Here is a 19,941-nt window from a genome sequence, read left to right as displayed (position 1 = left end):
TCTTTTTTGGATCAATAAACGAGATTTTACCTTGACCATTTTGGTTTTTCGATTCCGCATGGATCTCCATCCAACATCATTGCCCATTGGCTTCCTCCCTTCTTCTCTTTCTTGTCTCACCCGCTGCGGCTGGTGTCTCTCACCATGTTTCTTTCTCTGTCTAGTCTCATTTATTTCATATTTTTTTATATTAAAAAATTTTACAAAATTATATTTCACCTTAAAAGAAAAAAAAGGAATTTGTACAAAAACAGAGGTTCAAGTTGATTCAAATGATCACCTTCCTTGCTACGCATGATTGGACCTTAAGATGTTCATCATCAAGTTAACAATGGATTTTTCATCCCAATTCCTCTATTGAAAAAATACATATCACACCCACCGACAAAGTCAAGATTTCATATTTGAGGAGATAAAAAAAAAATTTTAATATTTGGAGGAATGAAACTATAAAATTTTTTAAAAAATAAAAGTAAAATTATAAATTTTTAAAACAAAACAAAGACAAAATTATAAAGTTTTGCAACTTTAGGAGGTAAAAATAAAAAATTTAATATTTAAAGGGATGAAATTATAAATTTTTTTAAAAAATACAAATAAATTATAAAAATTTAAAAATTGTCAGAGGGCGGGGGGCCACTAGCCCTCACTCCCCTCCGCTTCTGGGGGCAGCCTCAACGTTCCTACTTCACAGGTCCATTAATACATTTCAGACAGATAAAGTCAACAGAGATGGTGCCAAATAGCAATTCATTTTTCCACTGTTATCATATTTACCTGGTAATCTCCTATCGTGCGTGACTTAAAACCAGCTGCACAATAATCAAAATAATATTCCCATGTCCTCATGAACTTTTCATCGAACCCCAAGGCCAGAATTTTGCTGAGACGAAAACAATTAATAATCCCTCATCAAAATATATTACTTTGATAACCCTGTAGGAAAACCAGACAGAATCTGAAACCTCTACTCATATATACAACATTGTCTCTATGCTAATCAAACTAGGCATCTGTACAACAGAATTAGATAGGTACCTCTTGTTTTCCAGGAAATTTTTTCTCCAACATCTAAGTGTTTGGACATAATTAGGTCCTATGTTTTCCACATGCTCCACACTGCATTCATAGTCGTCAAATTAATTTATAGAAAAAAAAAAGATGTAGACCAAAGAGACAGTAAGGCTGAGCTAGCTAGAGAGTTAACCTGAGTCTGGATCCCGCAGCCATGGCTGATAACATCCTAGTCAGGGAAAGCAAGCATCCACCAGGGAAGATATATTCTTTCACGAAGCCTGGGCTTCGTAGATACTCAGGGAATTGCTCCTCCGTCATTGATATGAACTAAGGAAAAATGACTACTGATCTTAGAATCTTGACCATTAATAATATCTTGAAAGGTAAAACTTTTATAACATGTTGGGCCTAATATTGTGCATTTTAGTCAATGCAACACCAACAGTTAGAATCTCGAAGTTACTATAAGCTCGACACAGGCAACATTCCTGTTGCCATGTTATCATTACCTGAAGGACAAAAAGCCCATCCTTTGCCAGTATTGACTCACAGCATCTGAAAAACTCCTCAATATATTCATTGCCAACATGTTCTATCATCTCACTGAAGAAAGCAATTGATAATCTTGGTAATTGTTTGTCAATCAAGGTAGTACTTGATATAAATTTATAGGGTATAGAACTTACCAACTAATGATCCTGTCATATTTGCCTGTCTCTGGTAACTGACGATAGTCACAAAGAAGAAACTTGATGTTGTCCTGATGGCAGAATTTGTTGAGTTTAAACAGGAAGATAAGTGAAAGACCCGAGAAACAAAGTGCATATAGTTGATCACTATAGAAGAACAAGAACATTTATGCAGATATTTGCAAGCTAGTGTGTACCTGAAGTCCGGCTTCCTTCACTTTTGCTTCTGCATATTTCAGTTGTTCCTCTGATAGAGTGACGCCAGTGTATTTGCATCCGGTTCTTTTGACAACTTCAATAGCAAAGTATCCCCAACCGCATCCGATATCAATAACTTCATGTCCCTTCTCTATTCTTGCCTATATGTGTCAGAAAGGAAAATAATGAAACAAGTAACCATGGCAAGGAGTGGAAGGATTCCATTAGACTCTAATAAATTCTCACTTTATCGATCAGAGAAGAGATTTTTCTTAGCTGTGCAACCTTCAGGTCTTCGTTTTCCGCCTACAAATGAACATGATCAAGTTAAATTCCCAACATATATGGAAGAGATTCCTTTTACTCATACATTGCACAAGCAAAACATAGAAGCTGGAGTCTTGACCTTAAAAATTGCAGAGGAGTATTGCATTTTTTCATCCAAGAATAACTCAAAAAGTTCATTACTCTGCAAATACAGTTCGAGAAAAAGTGTAAGCTCTTTCTTTTGACAAATCCTGTCACAAACCGACATCATGAAGTATGAACAAGAAGGATCTAAAGGCCTATAACCAAGGAAATCCAAAGCCTTTAAGCAAAATTCATCTAACCTCAGTAGCAGAATCAAAACGTTAAAAATTTGTGCTAGACCATTGAATCAATCCTTATGAAAAAGTTATTGAACAAAGTTTAGATCGCCCAAATGGAAATTAAGGACAACATTTAAGAGGGTGAAAATATTGTTCTAATACCATGAATTTAGGAGTCGTAATCACGTACCAGGTTATAATGACGAGAAATGTTTCTACGAGCCTGTATAAGAGTATTTTGTCTCAAGACATGCTTAAGGAAATACTTTGCAAATGATATACTAGCTGTGAACAGTGCAGGTGCCCACCAGCCCCTACAGAGATCAATTGAATGCCAATATTCAATAACCAGTAGATGTTATTAACTGATCATGCCACTATCAGAGTTTATTCTAAGGGTTATAAACCTTTTCTTATTCAGTCCTGAGGCGGAAGAGTCAGACTCCCTGTTGGCAATGAATATCTGCAAATAAATCAAAGAAGATTCCGATGAAGCAAGTACCAACACAAGTTGAGAGAGAGCTAAACCGCATCTTACCAGGAACAGATTCAGAAGACCTTCTTCTTTATCTTCGAACGAAAAATCTCCTTGGATATATGCATCTGCAAGGCCTAAATCAGCTTCTGTCATAATCTGACAAAAAACACATATAAACCCTTGTCAGTAGTGGTGGGAAATATAGTTCATGGCCAAGCCAATAGTCAAATTTCAGAGAATTACGACACTAGTAGTGTCTGTCTACCTTCCAGTAAAACTGGGGATTGTGCACTTTCAGAACGACTTTGAGAGAACACTTTTCCATGCTTCCTGTGAAAGTAAGAACTGTGCCTTCTTCCTCTAATAAACTGTTAATGCCAAATTGCACCACAACTTTTCAAACTCAGAATTCATTTCCAAAAGATAAATTAACAAAAAAAATGCAGTAAAAAAAAGTAAGCATCATCTTTTTGGAAACTGATTTGACCAGAAATTACTTAATAAAATCCTGGAACAACATCAAGGCAATATAAAGGAAATTGAAGTATAAGAAAGATGAAAAATTTGTTTCTAAGAACTGACATTACGCAGCCTGTTGATATATATTGTTCAAAGAATTTAATCACAATATGCCGTGCCATGGTTTCCATGAAAGAGAGTGCCATAATGTGCCTTGGGTACTGGTCAGACTTGAAGAAATAATCTTTCCCTCGATATATACCAGCCTGCAGGAAAAGTGCACCTCAGTTTGGAAAATGGATAACAATTGCTGTTCATTAAAATTGTTGCAGAAAAAATGATACCAACAAAGATCAAATTGCTGGCACCTCCACTTCAAGCCTTCAACATATCATGAACTGGCTCTTACACAAGATAAGCACATCCTATTTATAGGATATAGCTAGGTAGGAAAATATATAACTCACAGTTTGGACCATGGATTTCCACGTGTTTGTATATATATATAGATATTTATATATATATGACCAAAGAATAAGTTAGTGCCTAGGAGATAAATGAGAGGTGTGAAATGAAGCAAAGTTGCTTTATTCCTTTCTTTTTTGTATATCATAATTGGGATATTTGTTTTCTTTTTTTCTGATCTGGATAGGGTGTGTAATCTTATTTTCAATTATTACTTGTATTAAATTAATTTGGCATGTTTGGCACTTTTCTTATGCATTAATCTATGTTGTATTATGACATGTTGAATGGATTCCAAGTAATTAACATGTGCACACACTAATCAGAAAAACATGCTTAATTAGAAATTAATTGATTATAAGGAAGTTGCATTTGTTTCTTGATGAGTAGGAAGTTGCGTGTGTTTCTTAATTGATTATAACTTGAGAAGGATGAGACTTGAAACAATTTTTTAATCCTTACATGATCCATGAGGGGGTATTAGCCACGTGATATTGTTGAAGTATTGGCTTTTGTTTCTGGAAGGAAGGTGCTTCGCTGGTTTGGTAATGGAGGTTCGTGGGAAGTTTAAATCTGTGAAGAAGAAGAAGAAGAGCACGTGTCTTATATGTGTCTCATTTAAATGCTATGTTGTTTAGTTTATTTCTGGTGTCGTTTTATATTTAATTGTTTGTTCAAATTAGCAAAATTATTTTGTATTATTCTGTTATTGTTTCTCTAGTTCAGTGAGCTGTCAGAAAGGAATATTTTGTAATCTCTAATGCAAAATATTCTTCGGTTGTTTTGGTATAACCAGGTGGTTGTTTTTGTCAGCTGTCATTTTATTCTCTCTCCTCTATGTATATAAACAAACGGCATATGATCTAATGGTGTGTGGGAGCTTGGAGCCATTTAGTGTCTAACCATTTTCTCTCACATCTCTCTCGATTTCCTTCTTCCTCTTTCTCTATATTTTGTTCATCTATTTTTTCAGAAAACTTGAATTATTCGATAGATATCTTTGCCATTAATCAAAGTCATGGGATTACTTCAAGGTGGCCCAATAAATCCAAAGGCCTAAAGCAAAATATTAAAATGAGGTTTTTTCTATTAAAATTAAAAAAACTATTAAAATTTTATTCTTTTAACTTTTTGAGATGCAAAATTTTCAATTAAACTTTTATAATTAAGTTCTTCTAATATTTCTTTTTCAATTGATAATATAGTCAATCAATTTAATCTTTCTTGAGATATTGTTGATTTTAAATAAGATTTTATTAATTTAAGTTTTGAAAACTTTTTTCTCCTAAAGCAACACTTACTGGAATTGTTAACATTATTCTAAAGCAATATATGCATTTGAAAAATAACCAAGTCTTCTTATATGATTAAGTATGTCAATTGAACTGTTTTCTTCCTGTATAATTTCTTTTAAAATATTTAACTCCGAAAATAAATTTAAACCATTAATATTAGAATAGTTATTATATTTTAAAGAACATTCAAGATTAAGGCAATATTTTTTTTAAACTATTATCATCAAATGACTTCAACTTTTTAACGTTTTATAGAAAACAAAAAAAAATAGTTTTATATATAAGAAAAAAATACATGTTGGAAATCATTAATGAATTGATGGGAAATAAGAGAAATAAGTGAGCAAAATAGTTGTTGGAAATAATTAAATACATATGACCGTTAGTTAATTAGAAATAAGAGAATATAGTTAAGAATTAATATTATTTTAAAAATAAAAAAGTGATAAAAATTTGAGATTTATTAGACACATAATTAAAAAAATAAAAAAAATAATAATTTTNATATTTTTTTTTCAATTTATAATATAGTCAATCAATTTAATCTTTCTTGAGATATTGTTAATTTTAAATAAGATTTTATTAATTTAAGTTTTGAAAACTTTTTTCTCCTAAAGCAACACTTACTGAAATTGTTAACATTATTCTAAAAGCAATATATGCATTTGAAAAATAACCAAGTCTTCTTATATGATTAAGTATGTCAATTGAACTGTTTTCTTCCTGTATAATTTCTTTTAAAATATTTAACTCCGAAAATAAATTTAAACCATTAATATTAGAATAGTTATTATATTTTAAGAAACATTTAAGATTAAGGCAATATTTTTTCAAACTATTATCATCAAATGACTTCAACTTTTTAACGTTTTATAGAAAACAAAAAAAAAATAATTTTATATATAAGAAAAAAATACATGTTGGAAATCATTAATGAATTGATGGGAAATAAGAGAAATAAGTGAGCAAAATAGTTGTTGGAGATTATTAAATACATATGACTGTTAGTTAATTAGAAATAAGAGAATATAGTTAAGAATTAATATTATTTTAAAAATAAAAAAGTGATAAAAAATTGAGATTTATTAAGCACATAATTAAAAAAAATAAAAAAAATAAATAATTTATTAATTATTTTTTATTTTTATATATTTTTAATTTTTATATATTTTTTAATATAATAAATTATATTATAATTATTATAAAATTATAAAATTTTCTCAAATTTGGCCTCCCAAATTGGGAGCCTAGAGCCCTTGCTTGGGTGGCTTCACCCGAGGGCCGGCTCTGGGTTACTTTGTATTATATTTCGGAAGGCTTATCTCGTGAGTTGCTGAAGCATTGGGTATATATTCTAACGCTATTCCAACTCATACTTGAGCTGTGATTATCCCAAACTATATATTAAAATGTAGTTGGCTATGGATATCAGAGGTGAAAATACCAACTTTCCAGCTGATATTCCTTCTTCCCGCTTTAGTGGATATATGGATGGTATAAAAGTACATATCATGCATGCTTTTGCCTCAATATCTGTGCATCAAGACCTGAACTGATGTTTGCTGTGAGTTATCTGTCAAGATTCATTCAAATTCCAACTACAGAGCACTTCTTAGCTGCTAAAAGAATCATTAGATATTTGAGAGCGACATCTAATGTAGGCCTTCACTTTACTTATTGTGATGCAAAATCAGTTAATTTAGTTGGATTCTCCGATGGTGACTAGGCTGGGTGCATTGATGACAGTAAAACTACTTCAGGCTATGTATTTTCTATTGAGAATGGATCATTTTGTGGGAATTTAAAGAAACAAGAGACTACTGCCCAATCCGCTGTAGAAGCAAAGTATACCGCGGCAGCTACAGCTGCAAACCAAGCCATTTGGATAAGAAAAGTCTTGGTTGATCTTGGTTTTCTTTATGTGTCTCCAGCTGGACTGTATGTGGACACTAAGTCTGCCATTGCTATGGCGAAGAATCCTGTTTTTCACAACAGGACAAAACACATCAAGGTAAATGCCATGCCTTGAGAGAAACTGAGAAAAACCAAGAGATATCCATTCAACACTGCAGCTGCAATCATCAAGTTGCAGACATTTTGACCAAACCACTGCGTTTGCCCAGGTTTGAAGAATTAAGAAACAAACTGAATGTTCACCAGGCTAGTGTTTAGGAGGGGTGTTGAGATAAAAACTAGCTTGAATCATGTTTGTTTTGAATTAAGTAATGGACATTTGTCCATCTTTTTGCTTTGTTGTACTTGTTATATAATCCAGAATGAAAGTCTGCTCATGTAATGCTGGTTTGCTTATGTAGTGCGTGTTGAACTTAGCATATGTTTAACACCTGTCAGTTGAAGTATGTCTTAGTCAAACATGTAAGATGTAAATGTTGTATTCTCTCTTCACTTAATGCATAAGCTCGATATTTACAAAGCTTATCTGCTTCTTAACTTTGTTTTGTTCTTTGCAATACTGTTCTTTAACTCTTAATGCTTTGAACATTAACTTGATATCATAGCAGAACAAATTTAATAAGAAAATGTATATTCTGTTTATAAAAAAAATTGATAGATAGCTTAATTTGTATTTATAATATATAAATATATATAAAAAAAATAAGAAATGAAGTTTAAAGTCCTAGACTCGTAGTTTATTAAAGGACAAAAGAACAATGAGTAGAATTTGTGAAGAAGTTAATCACATTGACACATTCTCATGCAAAGGGGGGAAAAAGAGGAAAAGAAGGAGAAAGTTGAGTATGGTTAGGTAAGATTACTAGTGTGCAGTCCTACTATACCACCAAAGCCTAGCCCTAGCCCGCATCTGGGGATCTTCATCTGTCCTTTTTAGGCAATCTACTTCATTATTATGAGAGAAATTATTAATTTTTACAAGTTCTGATGGGGAGAGATAAGAAAGATAATGTCCAGCGTGGATTTGGATCATATGGTTAGTATCACCAAGTACTTTGTCAGATTATTAGTGGCAGATTAAAGGCAGAAAGTTGCAGCAGAAGAGAAGTTCAACTTGAACACAAGCAATTGGTCAAATATTTAGTTGGAATTTTAACTTGTGTTCTTAGAGCTGCACAGGGAAATTAATGCGTTGGCAGCTGATTATTTGCAAATGTAGGTTGGCAATTCTACAAATAGGCGTTTACTGTTTGGAAATTAAGTATCATTGATAATAATTGTCTTGAGAATATTTTTGATAATTTGATAATATATTCGATAATTTTTCTTCATGGAGGTCATTTCCTGAAACAAAATACACACAATGCGAAATTGTTTTTTTTTTTTGAAAGTTAACTTTGATTTATAGCAAGAGAAGAACTCTATTACATACAAAATGACAGTATTCAACTGAGATATAGCAGCCATAATACTATCGATTGACTGGCATACAAAAACATCGCCGAGTCATTACCCTGTGGTCTATACATCCCCTGAAGACAAAACTCTCTAATCTTGGAGGCCATGAACACAGAGGAACACACATTTGCAACTAAAAAGTCGGACCAGGTGTCTAGCGTAGCATCACACCAGACGAAGAATAAGTAAGAAAAGCAAACATAACCTCCTGGGCCGTTTTCCTCTCTTACCTCTCTTTGCATTCTTCCTTGCCAGGGGCGGAGCCTTCTTATCTGATGGGGGGTTTTAAAATTTTTTCCATAACATTATTAAAAAATTTTTAAATTTTTTATATATTCTATTACTAACTCCCTAAAAATAAGATTTTATTTAATAATTAATATAAATAAAAATAATAATGATTTCACTTATCTTACTTAATTTTAAATTTTTTTAATTTATATTATTATTATTATTATTATTTATTATTTTATTTATTTTTATNAAAATTTTTTTCATAACATATAAAAATTTTTAATTTTTTTATATATTCTATTACTAACTCCCTAAAAATAAGATTTTATTTAATAATTAATATAAATAAAAATAATAAAATGATTTCACTTATCTTACTTAATTTTAAATTTTTTTAATTTATATTATTATTATTATTATTATTTATTATTTTATTTATTTTTATGTTATAAATTTTTATAAATATTCTTTCTCAAATTTCTACAAACTATTAATCATATTCTTTTTTTTCTTTTTTGTTATATAATATGTGGTATTTACCTTCTACTTGTCATATTCTTTTTTTTTATGTTACATAAATTTTATTTTCTATGATTTTAATATTTAAAAATTAATAAATTATTATATAGTTCTCAAATATAAATTGTAATATTACATTGTTACTTAAAATTTTATCAATGTATCATTTTTTTTTATTAATCCTTATTATGTAAGAGAAAATTAACTTGAGTATATTTTTTTTTATATGTTTTACATTTTATGTTTAGTTAAAATAAAATTTTCTTAAATATATAGTATTTAAATAATTCTGATTATATAAGAAAAATTATTAATTATATATATCATTTTTAACAATTTATAGTTTACAAATTATAGTTTTATATTTAATTTTATATTTTTATTATCAATATTTTTATTATTGATTGAATTTAATATATTAAGATTTTAAAATATTAAAATTTTATTTAACTGTGTTTGATCCCAATAAAATTTCGCTAGCTCTACCTCTCTTCCCTGCTACCAGTAACCACTAAGGGGAGGTCCAAACTCCCTTTAGAGCTGGAGAGCACAGACCACGTAAAATAGATTATCCCTTGAGGAAGCCGCAATAAAAAACTAGACCCTTAAAACCCAGGAAGCATTGTACCATGAAGGTGATCCCCCCATACAAAGTTTCATACTCACAGTATCACTGATATACACATAACAAGTCATTTGTTCTATCCACCCCCATTTTAGCATAATAATTTGCCCTTTCGTTCCCTGATCTTGGAATATGCCTAATTTGCCATCCACCCACCTTTTCTTGAAGAGCTTTAATCTGTAATATCAATTGTTTCAATTTCCAAGGAGATGAATACGGCTTCTCAACTCACATAACAACGCTTTTCGAATCGCTCTCCAAAACAATACGGCCCATAGAAACCCACGATGATGCAATGAAAATCAACATTGCTTCTCGTATGGCAAGAACTTGGGCCAAGTTAGCATCTCCCCATCCGGCCCCTTTAGAGAAAACCACCTTGATAGCCCCTTTCTCATATCTCATAATTCCCCCAATACATAAGTGGCCCGGGCAGCTGCTAATAGCCCCATCAGTGTTGAACTTGTGTTAAAGTTTAGTCTCTGGTTCAATATTCTGCTGGGAGTGAAGATAACAAATTTAAATTGAAGAAGACGATCTTATCTGCTATTTAGTTATTTAACTTTTTGGTTGTTTCAACTTTTTCTATTATTTAGCTTTTTCAGTCAAGTAACGTGTTAGCTTTTGTACAATTGCAGTAAAGGACAGTTGACAATCTTAGTGGCTGCATCTTGTGTTAAGCAGTTTTTTTTTTTTTTTTTTAATATTTTACCTATTTTTTTATATTGTAAGTTGATATGAGACTTAGTGAATACAAAAAAATTAGCCTTCTTCACTTTTTTTACAAATCTCTTTTACTAGTTTGAAATGAGCCTCCTTCCTTGACCAAGATCTGACCTACAAGACTTTCTTTATACTTTTCATGAATTTCTTCAACTTGAACCACCCAACTGGCGGACGTTCCCATTTAGCCACTGATCTAGTAGGTTTCAACAAAACTGTAGCTTTTATCAGTGAAGGATAATGATCATATCCGAAGTAACGGTATTCTCGTTAGGCCATCTGGACTTTAGCCCACCATGCCACTCCAATTCTAACAATATCCAGCACCTTAAGCATGTCCCAGCACTTTTCTTCAAAAACCATCTGATTCCTGTACAGCCAAAGCGGCCATATTATAGCAAAGAACTCCTTTTATTCACATCAGCACAGTAGTTATTCCAAGCAATTAAAAAAGAAGTGGGTCTGTTGGCATTCACCCATAAATTCCCTAATCTCCTAACCATGAACACCATACCTTCCACGATTCCAAGCATGAGAAAAAGATATGCCCAACCGACTCAGCTTCCCTGTTACATAACGTGCACAAGCTAGCATCCCTCTGCACCAGATTTCTCTTGACGAGCTCCTCCTTGACCGCCACTCTACCCTTCATCACTTGCCAGACGAAGACCTCCGCCTTTGGGGGAGCCAATCTAGCCTAAACATACCTCCACAGCTCCCTATTCCTGTCATTGTTTTGTAAAACAGATCTGCAGAAAAAGTTAGGAGAATAGCAGCCATTTGGATTACATTTCCATATCAGTTTGTCATTCGTCTCAAGATCAAGGTGAATATGACCAAGACATTCCTTGACGTGAGCCCAATAATCTTTCTCCCAATCAAAAAGCCTTCTTCTAAGGTCCATCTGCCATTGCCATCCCCCGTTGTCCCAGTATCCAAACTCAGAAACTTTACCAAATTTCTTGTTGGTAAGCGAAAAGATTCTGGAAAAGGTCGAACGAAGTATAATGCCATCAATCCAATCATCATCCCAAAACTTTATTCTAGTGCCACTTCCAATCAAGTAACCTATGCCTACATGTAAAACAGAAGATAGATTCCACGAAGGGGTTAGTGGGCCAATGATATTTTTCCACATAGTGAAAGACCTACCCCTACCCAAATCAAAAGGAATGAGGCTTGAAGGATTCCTCCACTTTTAGCCATGATCACCTTGCGCCATGGGCATTCTCTCTCCTCACTAAATCTCCACACTCATTTGCTCAGCAGAGCACGATTTTTCAGTCGAAAATCAAGAAAACCAAGTCTCTCACACTCTTTAAAATTGCAGAGAGTCCCAGTCGACCCAATGTATACCCCGCCTTTCTTTCGACCCACTCCATATGAACTTTCTTGGTATCTTATCAAGTTCCTGCTTGACCCATTGCAGTATCTCAAATAAAGACATAAAATAAGTAAGAAGTGTACAGGTCCAAATGTCGCTAATTCAATAAATATTTAAATCTAAATTACGTGATTTTTAAAATTTTGAATATACTCATTCGATTTGGGATGAAATATCACATCTTTGAAATTTGAAAATAATTATGACATCTTTTATTGCGTCTATGGACAACTGGCTCTTACTTTATATTAAAAATTTTGATTAGAATCAAGTCATATATCCGGTCATAGCAAAATAAAATAGATTCTTTAAGATGAAATATTACACTTTTAAAATTTAAAATAGTTATGACATTTTTCATCATGTCTATCAGGGATTCAACTCCTATTTCACATTAAAAAAATATAATTGTATAAAATTATATATCCCGTTGATAGTAAAATAAAACAAATTCTATTACTATAGGTTGAAATATAGAGTGTAATGATTTTATACATGTTTTAATTTTTTGACATAATTGTTTGGTCTGCTTATTAATCGAGTCAATTCCAACAGATTAAGGCCAAGAAGGGAAACGGATAAACAATTCTTACAATTCTTAAAAAGTTTATTTTAAGAAATAAACTTTCATTTAATGCGTTATTTTCATCAAATTGGAGAACAAACAGTAAATTGATTAAAAAAATCATCAAATTAAACACTTGTCTTTAAAATTTTCCAAATAGGAAAAAGTGGAACCTTTTGCTTTCTTATTCCTTGTGTTTTTTCTCCAATATATTCAATGAAAACATCAATATACTTGTACATTATAGAGAGATGCCTGCATTTGAAATTTATTTCATTTATGTAAAGAAGGTATGAAAGGAATCCATATATGTTACAATCATCATGACATAATGATTATATTCTTCATATATATTGCATCAAATTAATTAGTCTACCAAGAACAGGCAGATTATTTTCTTCATCGGTTCATATAAATAAAGGTGGGGAGACAAACTTAATTAGCAGTAGCAGCAGCTTGATCCTGGTTGAATCAATACGAATATGCTGAAGGGAAACCTTGGTATGGATCGCCAAGTGCAGCAAAATTGCCAGGGCGTGAGAAAACAACCTGCAATACGTAAGAAATTAATTCAACTCTGGGCTCGAAATTAAGATCTTAGACCATTTGCAGATCTTTTCAACCAGAACAACTTCATAAAACATGAATGATAGTATGCAACATAACATGTTAGTATAAGTTAATTAGCTATCATGTCATATTTAGTACCAAGGAATCTCAAACAGATTAAGGAGTGTAATTAAGAGCATGGATTCAAAAGCAATGGGACAGGCAGTGACGGAGTCAAGATTTTACATTTGGAAGGGTGAAAAATCGAAAATAATATTAAATAGTCATACTAGAAATTTAGTGTTTGACAATAATATAAAACAACTTAGACAAAAAAAAGTTCACATGAAAATTATACAAATAAATCCTGAAAATTATTCAAAGGAATCAATCTTAATAATGTACTTAAAAGAATTCATTAATATAATCATAAATAATTTAATAATAACAATAATCTCAATTTCTAGATAAACTTAACAACAAATAGAAATTAACAAATATAATAACAAAAAATTCAATAAGAAGCATTCTCTTAAAAAATATTAAAAACTATCAATAAACAATTCAATGGACAAGCAATTTTCTAAAATTAATAACAAAAATTAAATATAATATTAATAAACAATTCAACGAGGAAGCAATCTCTAAATAAAAAACTTAATTGTTTGTAAGAATCTAAGCAAAAAAAAAAAAAGCACAACTAATTTGTAGGAAAACAATCAAGCAATCTCTAAATAAATAAATAATAACTTACCTTAGATGCTTAATCAAATTGCTTTCAACAAAAAATAACTAAGATAATAAATCCTAAATCAAAATCATTAGGTAAAAATTATTAAATAAAGAAAAAATTTAAAATTGAAAATGTTAAAAATAAAATAAGTAAATAAACCAATCTTACTAATTATCATGATATGAAAATTGAGTTACTAGCTAAAAGTTTTCTACACAAATAATGTTAATAAGCCAAAAAGTGTAACAAAAGGATTTTTTTTTTATTTTTATAGTATTTGGTTAAAAGAAAAGAAAACATGTGGTAGTTATGAGGTTTTGAAGAAGTGGGGTTTGAAAATAATTCTATTGCAATTGTTTTATTTTTTAAAAAAAAATACAATTGGTAATATTTTAATCTTATTAAAATTAATTGTTAACTAACTATTGTGCGATATTTTAACTAAATAAAAAATTATTATAGATATAAAATTATTAAATTTCAAAAAATAAAAATATGTTAGAAAAATTTTAAAATTTTTTATAGAGGTGAAATTATAAAATTTCTAAAAAATAAAAGCGAGTTATAACAATTTAACAAATTATTAAAAATTGTCACTCCCCTCCGCTTCTGGGGGCAGCCTCAACGTTCCTACTTCCACAGGTCCATTAATACATTTCAGACAGATAAAGTCAACAGAGATGGTGCCAAATAGCAATTCATTTTTCCACTGTTATCATATTTACCTGGTAATCTCCTATCGTACGTGACTTAAAACCAGCTGCACAATAATCAAAATAATATTCCCATGTCCTCATGAACTTTTCATCGAACCCCAAGCCCAGAATTTTGCTGAGACGAAAACAATTAATAATCCCTCATCAAAATATATTACTTTGATAACCCTGTAGGAAAACCAGACAGAATCTGAAACCTCTACTCATATATACAACATTGTCTCTATGCTAATCAAACTAGGCATCTGTACAACAGAATTAGATAGGTACCTCTTGTTTTCCAGGAAATTTTTTCTCCAACATCTAAGTGTTTGGACATAATTAGGTCCTATGTTTTCCACATGTTCCACACTGCATTCATAGTCGTCAAATTAATTTATAGAAAAGAAAATGATTTAGAACAAAGAGAAAGTAAGGCTGAGCTAGCTAGAAAGTTGACCTGAGTCTGGATCCCGCAGCCATGGCTGATAACATTCTAGTCAGTGAAAGCAAGCATCCACCAGGGAAGATATATTCTTTCGCGAAGCCTGGGCTTCGTAGATACTCATGGAAAAGCTCCTCCGTAACCGATATGAACTAAGGAAAAATGACTACCGATCTTAGAGTCTCTACTATTAGCAATATCTTGAAAGGTAAAACTTTTATAACATGTTGGGCCTAATATTGTGCATTTTAGTCAATGCAGCACCAACAGTTAAAATCTCGAAGTTACTATAAGCTTGACACAGGCAACATTCCTGTTGCCATTTTATCATTACCTGAAGAACAAAAAGCCCATCCTTTGCCAGTATTGACTCACAGCATCTGAAAAACTCCTCAATATATTCATTGCCAACATGTTCTGTCATCTCACTGAAGAAAGCAATTGATAATCTTGACAATTGTTTGTCAACCAAGTGAGTACTTGATATAAATTTATAGGGTAAAGAATTTACCAACTAATGATCCTGTCATATTTGCATGTCTTTGGTAACTGACGATAGTCACAAAGAAGAAACTTGATGTTGTCCTGATGGCAGAATTTGTTGAGTTTAAACAGGAAGATAAGTGAAAGACCCGAGAAACAAAGTGCATATAGTTGATCACTATAGAAGAACAAGAAAATTTATGCAGATACTTGCAAGCTAGTGTGTACCTGAAGTCCGGCTTCCTTCACTTTTGCTTCTGCATATTTCAGTTGTTCCTCTGATAGAGTGACGCCAGTGTATTTGCATCCGGTTCTTTTGACAACTTCAATAGCAAAGTATCCCCAACCACTTCCGAATTCAATAACTTCATGCCCCTTCTCTATTCTTGCCTACATGTGTCAGAAAGGAAAACAATGAAATAAATAACCATGGCAAGGAACGGAAGAATTCCATGAGACTCTTATAAATTCTCACTTTATCGATCAGAGAAGAGATTTTTCTTAGCTGTGCAACCTTCAGGTCTTCGTTTTCCGCCTACAAATTAGCATGATCATGACCATGTTAGAAGTTGAAGTCCCAACATATATGGAAGAGATTCCTTTTACTCATACATTGCGCAAGCAAAACCATAGAATCTGGAGTCTTGACCTTAAAAATTGCAGAGGAGTATTGCATTGTTACATCCATGAATAACTCAAAAAGTTCATTTCTCTGCAAATACAATTTGAAAAAAAGTGTAAGCTCTTTCTTTTGACAAATCCTGTCACAAACCGACATCATGGAAGTATGAACAAGAAGGACCTAAAGGCCTATAACCAAGGAAATCTAAAGCCTTTAAGCAAAATTCATCTAACCTCAGTAGCACAATCAAAAAGTTGAAAGTTTGTGCTAGGCCATTGAATCAATCCTTATGAAAAAGTTATTGAACAAAGTTTAGATCGCCCAAATGGAAATTAATGACAACAATTAAGAGGGTGAATATATTGTTCTAATACCATGAATTTAGGAGTTGAAATCACGTACCAGGTCATAATGACGAGAAATGTTTCTACGAGCCTGTATAAGAGTATTTTGTCTCAAGACATGCTTAAGGAAATACTTTGCAGATGATATACTAGCTGTGAACAGTGCAGGTGCCCACCAGCCCCTACAGAGATCAATTGAATCTCAGTATTCAATAACCACTAGATGTTGTTAATTGATCATGCCACTATCAGAGTTTATTCTAAGGGTTATAAACCTCTTCTTATTCAGTCCTGAGGCGGAAGAGTCAGACTCCCTGTTGGCAATGAATATCTGCAAATAAATCAAAGAAGATTCCGATGAAGCAAGTACCAACACAAGTTGAGATAGATTTGGCTAAACCATATCTTACCAGGAACAGATTCAGAAGACCTTCTTCTTTATCTTCGAACGAAAAATCTCCATGGATATATGCATCTGCAAGGCCTAAATCAGCTTCTGTCATAGTCTGACATAACACGTATATTGCTTGTCAGAACCATGCCAACGTTTGTGCACCTTATCTTTAATAGAAACAACTAATTCAACTTGATATGTCATTCAGTTACAATGAAAATCAAATGTCAAACATGAACTAGGACGAAAGATTGTCTACCTTCCAGTAAAATTGGGGGTTGTGCACCTTCAGAACTGCTTTAAGAGAACATTTTTCCATGCTTCCTTTGAAAGTGAAAACGCTGCCTCCTTCCTCAAATAAACTGTTAATGAGACATGGAACATTGTAACAATACCACCATATATAACATTTGAAACTCAGTGTTCATGCCAAAAGACAAATCAACAATATATACAGTGAATGTGGAAGATAATGAGTGTTGAGACCAGGGCGCTCGAGAATAGAGACTGTTTAAAGTCAAGAAACAATCTGAAGTTTGTATCATTTATGGAAACCAAATTGATTAGAACTAACAAATACAAGTTGGTACGATACCTTGCTATCCAAGAAGAATGCAAAAATCAGTACAACAAACTAGAAGCTAGGTATTAAACTGGAAATAAGAAAGATGAGCAATTATTTTTTAGAACTCACATTACGCAGCCCATGGAAATATATTGTTGAAAAAATTTAGTTACAACAAGACGTGCCCCTGTTTCCGTGAAAGAGAGTGACAAGTGCCTTTGACTGTTCAGAACAGATGAATGCTTTCCCAAGATACCATGTGCAGCAACCATACCAGCCTGATAGAAGAAGTGATCCTCAGTTGTGAACTAATACCAGTGGCTCAATAAATTATTGAAATATGATAATGACACTAAGAAAAATTGAATTGCAGGAAACTTTCACTTGAATGTAAATTTCATATGCTGATGTTGAAGCTGTAGTTAGCATTGCAGCTTATACTAAAAGCATTTCCCTAACTGCAAGAAAAGTGAACTGTTAAATAATATGAGCAGAATTTAAGTGGTAGCTACCTTAAATTTGTCCTCATGGAAGTCATAGCCTGGAAATATTGTAAACAAATACTCAGATGACATTCAGTTGATATGATGCTTTCTCATCTTGAAACATAATACCCTTAGATGTAACCTAAAGATCTAGTCACCGTATATTCATCTATTAATTTCATGAAGAAAAATCTCACCACAGAACCAGATTCCTCTCTTCCCCTGAATCTGATCAAGCTCTAGTGAAGCTTTTGATGCAGCAATAGAGGGAATTAAAAGGCCAGTTGACCACTTAAGCAAGGTATTGTTTGGTGTGTGGTGTGGATTGAGAGTCACAAAAAATTGCAGACTTGTTTTCCCAACATTCTGCAATTAGAGGTTATAATAATTAGACCATTAAATCATTTTAAAATCTAGTTTATGCAGAGAACTTGTTGCAAACCTGTAGCACATTTAGCCAGTATGTTAAGCATGCTTTGTCTTCACTACTTCTGAGAAAGTTCAGTGCACTCCATGCTGATCGATTCTTGGGCATTAAATTACTATCGCGGTGAAGGAAAATATCACTGCCAACAGAAGCAATGATCAGAGTTTCATACACCTTAGTAGCCTTTCCATCAACAAGTTACCAAAAGAAGTAGTAATCTGTAAAGTATGGCACGCTAAGGACGATCAAATCAACATGTACTAAATTGAATTTCAATATGATGATGTTTTTCCTTTTGAAATTTTGTTATAGAGCATTTAATCTGCAAAAGCCATCAGATATTATCATAGTTCTTCAGTATATGAAAGTGCACCATGCTCTGACAGGACCAAAATTCGATTTATTGTCATCTATAACAATATGAACTTTGTTATCAGAAGCTGTGATAGATTAGAATGCATACAAATTTCGAGATGTAGGCATATATTCTGGAACCTGGAAGAATATTGGAATGCACCCAGTATTCTCATTTCTTCAAATGTTGCTTGGTTTCCTAATAATGCCAGGGCCGAGGGAGCATCGACAGCCATTATGCATCCATTGTATGTTTCTTGGAAGCCATCTCCACATACCATGATGCTACCTGCTAACCCCTTTTTACCGTTATCATTGGAGGTCCATAAAATTGCTGATAAAGAAAATGCCTTGCATCCAAATGACAATGCCTAAAGTTTGCAAGACAACGCTCAAAGTAAAAAAATGTCATATTTCTGAGATACATATCGAATCATAGATGGTTTTCACTTTTCATGTTCCTTTCTCTGTCACATTATTTGTTTAGATTTACTTTCCCGATCTTATCCAATGTATCAGCAAAAACTTACTGACATAAAACTTAACAGAGAAAAGCTATATGATAAAGTTTTTAAGTACTTACCATTATCAGCAGGCAAAACAGAGTGTACTTGACAGCCAAGTTTCAACTGACAACCTCTACTCTCCAAAATGTCTCTAACCTGATTTTGTTATTACCAAAAACGAGTTGGAAATATAGTTAGTGTACAGCTAAAGAACTTCAAGTTCTATACTGTTTTACACAACCTATTCCACAAATAAGATGAATAGGGGAGTTGGAGCAGTTTAATAAGCTAGAAATGTGCACCTTTTTCACAAAATATGAATGCCTTTTGATAGTCAACCACTGTGGACACCCAAAAAGCTACAAATGGAAATGCAAACATAATCAACAAATCAAAAAAAAAATTCTGTTTTGGCATGAAAACTACAATGGCTTTTAGACAGGAAGACGAGACTCTGTGCAAGACGATAGGTATAGCTTGCATTATATTCACTTTATAGTAGTTCCTATTTTTGAAAAGCAAAATAAAAAATACCTGAAACATATGGTGACTGCAACAAAGTGAAAGAGTGGAGAAGGCTGAAAAGTTCAAAACTTTTTGTGTGGAGCAGCACCATATTGAACCACATATGGGACCCTGAAAACATTTCAAAATCTCAATTGATTTCCAATAATTGGGTTAACAAAAGCTCAAGAAAGTTGGATGAAATCTATGAAAATTCTTCAG

The 19,941-nt window shown here is 32.4% G+C and overlaps 1 protein-coding gene across 7 annotated transcripts in view; it reads right to left on the bottom strand.

Annotated features, from left to right (window-relative positions):
* LOC18603276 overlaps positions 1–19,941 on the bottom strand; it is a 30,744-nt gene that overhangs the window by 8,248 nt on the left and 2,555 nt on the right. For 2 of the 7 annotated variants that reach the window (XM_018119441.1, XM_018119442.1), the window contains exons 5-24: positions 19,750–19,851; positions 19,518–19,574; positions 19,293–19,371; positions 18,851–19,001; positions 18,371–18,494; positions 18,126–18,294; positions 17,956–17,984; positions 17,573–17,721; positions 17,138–17,240; positions 16,895–16,990; positions 16,760–16,815; positions 16,543–16,666; positions 2,311–2,373; positions 2,151–2,210; positions 1,904–2,065; positions 1,704–1,777; positions 1,527–1,620; positions 1,208–1,344; positions 1,039–1,119; positions 778–883 (exon numbers count right to left, since the gene is read on the bottom strand). In XM_018119441.1, coding sequence (XP_017974930.1) covers positions 778–883; positions 1,039–1,119; positions 1,208–1,344; positions 1,527–1,620; positions 1,704–1,777; positions 1,904–2,065; positions 2,151–2,210; positions 2,311–2,373; positions 16,543–16,666; positions 16,760–16,815; positions 16,895–16,990; positions 17,138–17,240; positions 17,573–17,721; positions 17,956–17,984; positions 18,126–18,294; positions 18,371–18,494; positions 18,851–19,001; positions 19,293–19,371; positions 19,518–19,574; positions 19,750–19,851 — 2,016 coding nt within the window. Of the gene's footprint in view, positions 1–777; positions 884–1,038; positions 1,120–1,207; positions 1,345–1,526; positions 1,621–1,703; positions 1,778–1,903; positions 2,066–2,150; positions 2,211–2,310; positions 2,374–12,869; positions 13,163–14,620; positions 14,727–14,881; positions 14,963–15,050; positions 15,188–15,369; positions 15,464–15,546; positions 15,621–15,746; positions 15,909–15,993; positions 16,054–16,167; positions 16,231–16,542; positions 16,667–16,759; positions 16,816–16,894; positions 16,991–17,137; positions 17,241–17,572; positions 17,722–17,955; positions 17,985–18,125; positions 18,295–18,370; positions 18,495–18,850; positions 19,002–19,292; positions 19,372–19,517; positions 19,575–19,749; positions 19,852–19,941 lie in introns of those variants that run through there. The other 5 variants (XM_018119444.1, XM_018119446.1, XM_018119443.1 and 2 more) reach the window with 5 other exon arrangements.

Source organism: Theobroma cacao, chromosome 4 (genome assembly GCF_000208745.1).
Source record: "Theobroma cacao cultivar B97-61/B2 chromosome 4, Criollo_cocoa_genome_V2, whole genome shotgun sequence".
Classification (NCBI taxonomy): domain Eukaryota; kingdom Viridiplantae; phylum Streptophyta; class Magnoliopsida; order Malvales; family Malvaceae; genus Theobroma; species Theobroma cacao.
Note: the sequence above shows the minus strand (reverse complement) of the source record. Positions and strands in the feature narration are given on the sequence as shown.